The sequence below is a fragment of the Chaetura pelagica genome, unplaced genomic scaffold, assembly GCF_000747805.2.
Source record: "Chaetura pelagica isolate M959 unplaced genomic scaffold, ChaPel_1.0 scaffold32, whole genome shotgun sequence".
Taxonomy (NCBI): Eukaryota; Metazoa; Chordata; class Aves; order Apodiformes; family Apodidae; genus Chaetura; species Chaetura pelagica.
Window position 1 is genome coordinate 1,558,186 of NW_009952368.1, and position 10,447 is coordinate 1,568,632.

The 10,447-nt window shown below is 49.2% G+C and overlaps 1 protein-coding gene across 1 annotated transcript in view; it reads left to right on the forward strand.

The window, feature by feature from the left end:
* The window catches only part of LOC104398075 (sugar phosphate exchanger 2-like), a 24,583-nt gene that overhangs the window by 2,958 nt on the left and 11,178 nt on the right, over positions 1–10,447 (forward strand). Inside the window, exons 4-8 of the mRNA XM_010008120.1 lie at positions 2,750–2,914; positions 4,269–4,388; positions 5,883–5,986; positions 7,831–8,010; positions 8,081–8,229. Coding sequence (XP_010006422.1) covers positions 2,750–2,914; positions 4,269–4,388; positions 5,883–5,986; positions 7,831–8,010; positions 8,081–8,229 — 718 coding nt within the window. The remainder of the gene's footprint in view (positions 1–2,749; positions 2,915–4,268; positions 4,389–5,882; positions 5,987–7,830; positions 8,011–8,080; positions 8,230–10,447) is intronic.

A 10,447-nucleotide genomic window follows, 5' to 3' on the forward strand; every position in this document is an offset into this window, starting at 1 on the left:
GTGTGGCAAAGGTCTGGAGGGTTTTCCTCACCCAGGCTGGTCTCTGGTGGAAAATTGTGGGTGTGTGAGGAGGCCAGCCCCAAGTGTATCACCTTTTGTTCTGTTGATTTCATCACAGTTCTCAAGAGCAGCTTTTTGTGGCAGCTTTTATCTGTCTGTGTGCCAAGACGTAAACTTAAACTGACATAATTTATCCATCCGTGAGCTCTGGAGATCCCCAACCTGGCAGTTTGTCTTACTGCCTCCTCCAGAGCCAGTTTCCTGCCCGTCTTGCAATTCTTCATTCCCATCTTATTCTTGGGTTAATCAGAGGTGAACTAGATCTTGGCTGGCTGTTATCTAGAAAATATAAGGCCTGGTCTGACTCTTCCTTCTCTGTGTACTGTTGGATTTCTGTTCAAGGAAGTGAACTTTGGGAACAAGAGATACCAAAACAGTATAATTATGGGCTGGAAAACCCTCACTGTCTATTTTGGACAGTGTACATCCCTTCTGTGTCACTCCTTGATTAAGCCAGACTGCTCAGCAAGAAGGGAGAGATTCATTACTTGGCTATTAGCAGCACTAAAGCCTTGCGTCAATAACACTGTCTCTGCCCACGCGAGTCCAAGGGATGAGGGAGTCCCATAGTGAGTCCTTCACCAGAAACAAGGAGAAACCAGGCTGGGAGGGATCAGCACCATCCTCTCACCTAGACCTTACCAGAGCTGCAGTTGGTTTACTCTCTTCTTAAACCAAGGAGGGTTTAACAGCTTCCCTAGGCCACTTGTTCCAGGAAGAGATTTATTGATATATTACATTAACCTGGTTTATTACTCCAAGATAGGAGAGAACAAATCTCTAATATTAATCTGACCCTTTCTCCCTGTAGAAATGTTTGCCATGTCAACAGCTAGGCAGAACAGCAGTTTATTCCCTTCCCTTGGGATGCAGGAGGTTTAACCACCCTGGAAATAGCTGCTGGAGTGCCCTGCCTTGCCCTTTGCTCTGGTTCTCCTTGAATTTCCTGGTCTTGCCTCTTCTAGCAGATCCCTTTGGTGTCAACCCAAGTGTTTTCAGCCAGTTCTCAATCACTCCCACAGCTTCAAGTGGCTTGGCAGGGTGGATGAACGTAATCAAGATGCTTCTTTGTCCCATCATCCAGGCTGATGATGAGATTATGGAGCAGAACCTAACCAGGTCTTACCCTGGTTTTGTGCCATGAACTCCACAGATGACGTCTGGGTAGTGCTTTTCATCAGTATTGCACCTCCCATGTAATAATTTCATCTAACAGGCATTTCTTCTCACCAGTGTTGAACCTGAAGCTCAAACCAAGATGTCTTCTGCTGTGCCTTGCCCCAGGCCTTTTTCTTCTCTTGGAGGAGAAGTTCAAGCCAGCTTACTTGCTCTTGACGAATTTATACTGTTTATCTTGTCTCCTAGCAGCTCACAGGCTATTTGCAAGGTGATTTCATCTTGTTTTATCCAAAAGTCAGGCAGTCAAATACTTGAGGCCAAAACTTTTTATTCAGTGTTGCCTTTTCTCCTCCTTGATTTAAAGGAGAACTGACTGCCCTTTTCTGGTAACCTGGACATCTAGTTTGCATTTGCTCAGTTTACAGGATTTTTTTTTCTCCTTCCATTCTGTTTTCTGCATTGTTCTTTTTTATTTCCCTCTGAAGAGTTGCATTCCTGGCAATCCATAGTCCTTGTTCCCCAAATCATTGCTTTTCCTCTCTCCCAGAGATTTCTTTTCAGGTCAAAAAACATTCCAAGAGTTCCTTTCCTGCTTTCCCAAGCAGATACCTATGTAGTGATTACATGAAAATGTGACCTGTGTTTCTGATCATCCTGCTCACCAGGTCTTCTGTAGGTCCTCAGCATGACAGCACCCAAATTCTTTTCCCCAGCTCATCATCATTCTGCAAAATTGAGGGTTTTTTCCCCCAGTTTCATTTCCTTCTACCTTCAGAGCATCCTTGGAAAGCAGTAACCCTTCCGCTTTGCTCTCTTGGCCTCACCAAAGCAGGTTTTCAGTGATGTGTTTCAGTCATAATGGCACAACAGTAACAGGGTTGATGGAGGAATCATCAAATAATTTTGTGATTATATAAAATAATCAAATATCAAAGTATCAGATTATCAAATAATTTCTGGTTAACTCCAGGCTATCCTCCATCCTTCAAGGGATCCCTGGCCTGACCTGCTCTCTTCTAATTGATCCATCCTCTTCCTGTCATCAATTCTCTTCCCTTCCCAGCATGCTGAAGGGGCAGCAAGGCAGGGGAAAAGACATATATATATATATGTAAAAATATCAATCCTGGCTCTGAGTTTGCTTCTGGCATTTGTTTTTTTTAGTTTGTAGGAAACAATCTTCTGCCTCTCAAAATATTGGTGCTTGCCAGTGGGGAGCCAGCCCACTTACCAGCTGAAGGAGCAGTGGCACTCTTGAGCTCCCATCACCTTGCAGTTGCACAGTGGCACCTGGAGAGGTCTTCTCCTGGCCTGCCCCTTGCCCCCTGGACACCTGTGCCCCCATTTCTGCACTTGGTGAGAAGAGAATCATGAGGGAAATTTGGAATTTTTGGCTCTTGTGCCTTTAGGTGGTGCTTGAACATGTTGTGCTGCTGCTTGCCAGATTTCAACTGATTCTACAGAGTTAAAGCTGCTTCTGGCCTGTGCAGAAGGATGTTGGATTTTCCCCCACCACCAAAGCAGCAAATTTAATTCAATATTTACCCCACTCTCCTCCCTTCTCCTCCAGAAACTGGGGTCTGGCGGGCCGGCCATGGTGCCTGCAGAAGAGGAGAGTGAGGAACTGCTTCTGGCTGGACATCATGATCTCCCAGCAGAGCTGCAGGAGCAGGGCATGGTCCCACCTTGTGCTGAGCAAGATGAGGACTTCTACATCAAAATCAAGTTTGAAAAAGTAAGGCTGGTGTGGCTGGGCCAGTTGTTTTTTAGAGGTTGGAATTGCTGGGATTTGGGTTTATTTTGGCAGAGGTGGTGAAGCTGCTGTTGTAGTAGAGCAGTTGCTCCCTCAGGCCTGGTTCACTCTGAAGCCTAATGTTGTCAAAACAGGCTTTTGAGTGGTGTGGTGGCTTCTGCCTCGATGCTTCCATCTCACAGCTGTGGCCTCAGAAGGGGCTTTGTGCAGGATTGCCCTGTGGTGCTGGTGAAGGCTGGAGCAGAGTGTGTGTGCTCGCAGCCTCCACTGGACGCAGCTCGGAGCCAGCAGCAGCTGGTGCAGCAAATCAGCTGGAAACCTAGAAAACAGGGAAAAAAAGCTTTGCCTCAGGGGCAGGAGCTGGCTGTGATGATCTCTGTGCCTCAGGCTAGCTGAACACCCCCCTCAGAGGCAGTAGGGTGGAGCTAATGGATTTATCCATCCTGGTTTTGGTTTCAGGAAGGCTTTCCTTAAGCATCTGAGGTGTGGAAACATTTCACCTCAATTCCCTGGAGTAGTTCACAATACTTCTGGGCTACAGCTCTGTGTGCCTAACCTTGGCTGGTTAGGCTGGCCAGGAGTGGAAATATTGGCTTGGGAAATATGGAACAGGGGAAAAGGCACAGATGTTTAGGCTGAGGTTATGACTGTCAAATTCCTCAGACACTTTTTTTGTTTGCGTTGTTATTTTTCTTACACTTCATGGAGTTCATAATGAAATCACAGAATCACCAAGGCTGGAAAAGACCTTTAAGATCATCAGATCCAGCCTATGACCAACACCACCACATCAGCCAGACCATGGCACTAAGTGCCACATCCAGCCTTTCCTTGAACACCTCCAGGGATGGTGCCTCCACCACTTCCCTGGGCAGTCCATCCCCATGTCTAATCACCCTTTCTGTGAGGAAGTGCTTCCTGATATCCAACCTCAGCTTCCCCTGGAGCAGCTTCAGGCTGTGCCCTCTCATCCTGTCACTGGTTGCCTGAGCCTGATCCCACCTGACTAAAACCTCCCTTCAGAGAGTTGTAGAGAGTGAGAAGGTTCCTCCTGAGCCTCCTCCAGGCTAAGGGAAGTGTGAATCCATACTTTAACTAAACCAGGAACCTCTTTCAAGAATATCCTTAGTGTTTTGGCAAAGCTTTGGCCTCAAGCACTTGCACAGAGATGCCCCATGTTGTATCTCCTGCTGATGGCCAACCCATACCCTCCAAAAACTTAGCTCATAGGTGGCTTATGCTGTTGAGGACTGTAGGGATAATCCCTTCCAGCTAAGAGAAGATGAGAAACATGACTGTGAGGGTGCTGATGCTGCTCTCTTGGGTTATTTTCCAGTTCCAGAATGGGTCAGTGAAGGTCTCACGCTTGCCCGAGCCTCCCCAGAGGCCCTGCACTGATGGCCAAGCTCCACTTGTGCTCTGGGCTGGTGTGGACCAAGAGGAAACCAAGAAGCAGGTTTGTCCTTGTTGTTCTGTCTCCATGTCAGGGCTGGAAGGTATTGAGCACAGGGATGTTGCTTGCTCAGATATGAAGCCTCACAAAGCATCTTTTACAAGTTCCTCACCATTGGTGGTGGCTCATGCCTTGAACCAACCTACTGAGTTCTATTTAAGGTTCATTGTGGCCATAAGTGCAACCATTCCATGCTGCTTTCTCCAAATCTGGGACACTGAGGGGTGGAAGGAGAAACAAGCTTCATTCCTTGTGCCTGGCCGAACAAAGGTATCACTTTCTTTGGTTGTGTGGAGAGGAAGAAGCTGCCAAAAATGTTTAAAAACAAACAAAAGGGAACAAACCCACTTTATGTGGTTTGGGTGTGAGGCAGAGAGAAGGGTGTGATGCTGAGTCTCCAATTGAATGGTCAAGGCTTATGGAGAGTCTGTTTCACACTCATCAGTGGAATGTGAAGGGGTGAAGTTTCTCTGGGTTGTCTGAAAGAAGTGACTTCTATTTTCCTGCTTTCTGAAGTGAAGAGGAACACTTGCCTCTTTTCACAGCCTGAAACTAGAAAAGACTTTGAAGGAACTGTGAGTTTTTTCTGCCCCTTCTGTGCATTTTTCCCAAATTCAGTGGTGGTTTCTAGATGGTGTCACAGCAGCTGGTGCTTGTCAGGCTACTCCTGCCCCCAGCTTGTCTCTCTGCCCCTGGCTTTATATCTTCTTGGCTCTGATCCACCCTGAGATAACTGGTTAGGCAGGACTCTCTTCCTTGTGGTTTTTTTCCATCAGGTTTTCACCACTCTCGAGCTGATGACTTCTCATGCTCCTTTATCTCCAGCCATGCAGGGCTTGGATGGACAAACTCTTGGTGTGAATGAGGCAAAAATCCCAGCCTAAACTTCCTGGCCTCGAAACGAGTTATGTCCTGAGGGATTCCCAGGCTTTTGGCATGAGCTTTAGCCAGGAGGTTTCCCTGCCCTTGCTGCATTGGTGGGGTTAAGCCACTGAACCTCTCTGTTTGCAGGGAGGGAGTTGTCCCCTGCAGGCCTCTTGGACTTGTCTCAGCAATGCCTTTGCCACCTCTGGGGTTCTTAGTGGCTCCAGCTCTGTGTTGTACAGGCAGAGGACCAGCAGCCTCCCTGGTGGATTGAAATCCTTGGCCTTGTAACTCTGTTGGAGTAGTTGAGGGGAGAACCAGCTCTTCTACTCCCAGGAAAGCAAGAGCTGAGGGATTTGTCCTATGATGGAGCCTCCATCCATAAGGAGGGAGAGTTGAGGGATGCTGGTGCAAAGTTCTCAAATGCTCCAAGATCTCTTGATCCCCCTCTCCTGGGGGAGGGATCCCCCAGGAGCCACTTCTCTGGCTTTCCAGCCCTGGGACCTGTGCACTAGGAGACTCCTAGGGAAGGAGTGAGGTTTCTATCCTGATGGCCAGGAGCTCCAGGAATCAAGGTCTCACTTGGCAGTGATCCCAGACGTCTTCCTCAGAGGAGCCTCTTGTTCCCCACAGCGTCAGAGCGAGTTCCTGAGGTGCAGGCGCCTCTTCATGAGCATCGAGCGTGAGCAGGTGAGGGAGCAGCAGAGGCAGAGGGAGAGGCAGAAGAGAGTTGCTGAGTGAGTATATGTGGTGAGCACCAGCCCCTCAGTGTCACCTTCTTTGTCACAGGCAGGGCCTTTTGGAGAACTGGGGGGGTTGCATGCACTTGTGTTGGAGAGCACTTCTGCAGCTCAAAGCAGAGGCTTTGAGAAAATGATCCAGCTTGGTACCAAAAAGCCCCACTTGCTGGGTAACACTCTGGCTCCTTGACTGGGAGCCGGGCTAAAAATGCCACTTCTTCAACTTGTTAAAAATCATGAGTACGTTGAAAGAAGCACCAAGACACAAGCAGCAGTTGTAAAGCCTGGCTTATCTCCTGGGTTTATTTTAGCACCCAATCTGTTAGCCCTGGAGTGGGATTCATTGGACCCAGGAGGGATCCTTGAGCCATGTCGAGTCCTTCTCTAGCTACTTTCCAAATTCCTGAATGGCTGGGATAGGAGTCAGGATGATCAAATTGTGACTTGTGGCACAGTCCATGCTTTGGGGTGAGGTCATGTCATTGTTGTTACACTGCTCTTATCTACATGGTTTTTAATATCGGACCCTTCACCCTTACAGCTATAAAGGTGTATAGTGTAATAAAAAGATTTCCTAGCACTTGTTCCAGGGTTGAAAACTCAGTATCTGTGTAAAAGTGTCAGCACTTGTTTTGGTGTTTTAGTCATCGTCTCCCTTTGAAGGGGTTGGCTAAGAAGGAGCTCTGCAAATTCACACCAAAATAGGAAAGAGGGTTCAGGGGGTTTTATTGTCTCTTCCTCTAAAATAAACTGCTGGAGCTCAGAGCATTGTGGTCTCTACAGCGGCTTTGTGGGAGTGGGGCAGGATTTTCACTATCACTTTTCGGAGAGAAATTGCCAGGCTAAAGAAACACCTCTTCAGCCACGTTCCTGACATTTAAAGTGGATCTTCAGAGACCTTCTCCTGCCCTGCAAGTGCTGGCGAGTCACCAGGGACTTCCTAGTTCCTGTGATATCTTTTTATGATGGTATTTTTTTTCCCTCGGTTTCAGGGAGCGTACGCGGAAAGGATCTGGTTTTGCAATTATGTGGTGTAAAGCCTGAAGTTGGCCTTGGCCTCAGTTTCTATAGCAGAAAGATTTATGGGTGGATAGTTAAGGCTCTATTACCACTTCATTTAAGAAACGTTTTGGAGTTTATAACTTGACTAGGGAAGACTTGGCTTCAGCACTTTCCCTGTGGATGTAAAGATGTGACCCCCCCAGACAGAGTAACAGCTGAAATGTCTCCTTCAACTACACTTTCTCCCTCTGGCTTCTACCCAACCTTGATTTGATTTTTAAAAAATATTATTTTATTTAAATGCCTTTTGGCAGGGATCAGCCTGTAACATGTTCTTGCATTTGGTACTCCTCAGTGGGAGGAAAATGGCAGATGCTTCAGTTTAAAGTCTTTGTGTTCTGTAATTGCTGCGCGTTGTTTACATGTGTCACTTACACAACTCATATTCCACTGAAAGATCTGGAGAGCTGGGTGGGTGCAGGAAATAGAGGAAGGTTTGGTTACAAAAGCCTATTTTGGAGTAGATGTGGGATCCTTGGAGCTTCTTGGCTGTATCCAGTGCTCTCCTACAGCCCTGTTGTGCTCCTTGTCCTGGAAGCTGGTAGGATCACTGTGGTATGGACCCTCCAGCTCATGGTAGGATCCATGAGGAGAGGAAATTGGGAGTGGAAAAGCTGAGCGGTTGGGCTTTTCTGGTAGATCTTAAAGAACTCACTTGGTTTCAGAAGGAGAGAGCAGAAGTGTCTGAATTCCCTTACCCTGGTCTTGCAGCTGGGAGCCAGCAGGGAACAGAGGGTGGGATGGAGAAGCTCCTGCTCTAAGTATGTCTGTGCCTGCAGGATTAAGAGGAAGAACGAGAAGCAGCGCCGGGCAGAAGAGCAGCGGCTGCAGGAGATGGTTGATCAGCCAGAGCTCCCCCCGGGAGAGGGGGCCTGGGAAACCCTGGCCCAGCTGCAGCTGGAGGAGAGGAGCGTGAGGAAGGTCCAGGAGAAGCGGCAACGCAATAAGGAGCATGCGAGGTGCGGCAGGTCCCTACTCCATGCGCCGTGCCGGGTGGTGCTGGCAAGGTGAATATTTTGTCCCTTGCAGGTACATCGAAGCTCTGAGAGCCCAGCTGAGGGAGAAGATAAAACTCTCCAACATAGACTTGCCGCCACTGTGCTCCTGCGGGTCTGATTTCTGGGACTCCCACCCAGATACCTGTGCTAACAACTGCATCTTCTACAAAAACCACCGAGGTAGGAGCTTCTGCCTGGGGAGAGGAGGGCTTAATTAGATGGGGAGAAATCAAACCCGCCTGGATGTTTCTGTGGTGCTGGGCTGCTGGGTAGAGACACTCCTGCAAATATAATCCAAGTCTGGTGCTTTGCTGCTTTTTTCTATCCCTCTGTCCCTTCAGGGACCTTGGTGGTGTCCTCTGCAAAGCACCAGCCTATGCGTAATACTTGTGTTGGTGGGGGAGAACTGGAAGGAAAATGCTGCAAACAGGCTTGTTATGGGCACAGGAAACCTCTTTGCTGTGATCTGCTGCGGGGAGGTTGCATGAAGATGGTGGAAATTATCTTAATTATATTGGAGAGTGCTCTGATCTTGGAAAAATACTTGGGAGGTGTCTTGTAGGGGGGAAAAAAGAAATTTGGGCTTGATAAAATTCTTTGGCTTTTTTGCGTGGGGTCTTGTATTGCTCCGTACCCAGAAACATGCGGACAACTGTGGAAAACTCCAGGCATGTCACTTTGTCTTAAAAAGGAGTTTTCTCTCTCTGGTTCATGATAAAAGGCTGCAGCAGAACCCAGACCTTTCATCCCTTAGCACTGCTTCTCTGTTCCCTTCCCCAGCCTACAGCCATGCTCTGCAGTCAGTGGTCTCGTCCTGCGTCCCAGTGGCCCGGAGCCCCTCGGGGAGGCTGCGGCTCCGTGACTTGGCTGCACTCTGTGCTCGCTCAGGGAAGCGTCTGTGAGGGGGCAGCTGCTGGTTGTGTCCCCCTCCCTGGATTTCTATGGAAGTGGAGAGTGGGGCTGTGCCTGGGCCTGCCCACTCCAGAGCCCATCCCTCTGCAGAGCCAGTTTAGAGGCAGGTGTTAAATTTTCAGCTGCAGAATAAATTGTTTTCAAGGGTTGTTTGTCTCCTTGGGAGTGTGAAACGAAGAGAAACAAGGTATGTGGGGTCAGTATCTGGGTTTGCAACTGGGAGAGCCCCTGCCTTTGCAGCTTGCGGTCTAGGGCCAGGTTTTAATTGCTCCTTCACTTTTTCTGGTGAGGACTTTTCCTCCAGTAACATCCACCCAGCTTGGTACCAAGCCTCTACTTTGCTCTGGAAAGTGTTTTTTCCTAGGAAAAAAGTATCTGTATTTAATCTCCAGGTGAGCGTGACCCTTTGCTGTCTGCTCCAGCCCCTCAGAGTGCTGCTTTCCCTCCCCATATTGAAATTTCACAGGTCTCTCCCTCAAAAAAATGACACTGGTGGGAAATGCCGTCCTGGAAGGAGGTTGCACCATGACCCAGCATTAACATTTACCACCAGCCGCTGCCCGCTTGCTGCCTCTCCAATATTAACTGTGGCAGGAAGGGCGGGCGGCCGAGCGTGCCCGATGGTTTCTTTTCCCCATTGCCATCCCACTGGACACAGAACAAACCCACGACCCCGGGGCCAGAGGTGGCACTGGGGCACAGAGCCAGGGGCAGCTTCTCTGTTCCCCCTGGACAATCATGTGAGGCCTGGTGCTATTTATTAACCGCTGTTTGCGTCAGGGGAAGACGCCACAGATCTAATAAGGGGTTTTGAGGTGGATTTGTGAAGGGCGGGATCAGGCTTGGGATGTTTTTGCATCTGCAGGGACTAGGCTAGAGCTAGAACTGTGATTTTTAACTGGTTTCAGGATGGAGCTTTGGGCCGGGGTAGATGAGAAGTGTTTCCTTGGCAGGTCCTGGAGACCTCAGTTTCCAGCTTACCCAAGTGCTCCCCCAACGGCCGTGGGGCTGGTTTGGGCCCTGGCTCTAAGAAATGATGGTTAAATAAAGCTATTGCTGCTTCTCCAGCTCCTCATCTTCCTCTGCTCCCTCATCCTGGTGGTGTAACAGGGATTCTTTGCTAACTGCGGGGTTTATCCTGGGGCAAAACCTGTGGGAGAGGAAAGCTGGACTCCCAAAATCCCCCAGAATAAACCTGAAAGCGTTGCTGGGGGTGACTGAGGTGGAATCAGGGCACCGGGAGTGATGGAAAACTAAGCCAAAAAGTAAAAATCAGCATTTTCCGATGAAAAGCAGCATCTGGGGAAAATCGCGGAGCCCCGGGGCTGGGGCGGGGTGTCCAGGAGCCGCCCCCCCCGCCTTCTCCCCGCTGCCCAACACCGCTTTTTTTTCCTTGGAGCCGGGTTTCCAGTAGATATTTCCCCCCCCCGGAGCTGGGGCCCGAGGGAGGGAAAGGCCCGGGGCGGCCCCCGGGGGCTGCGGGGTC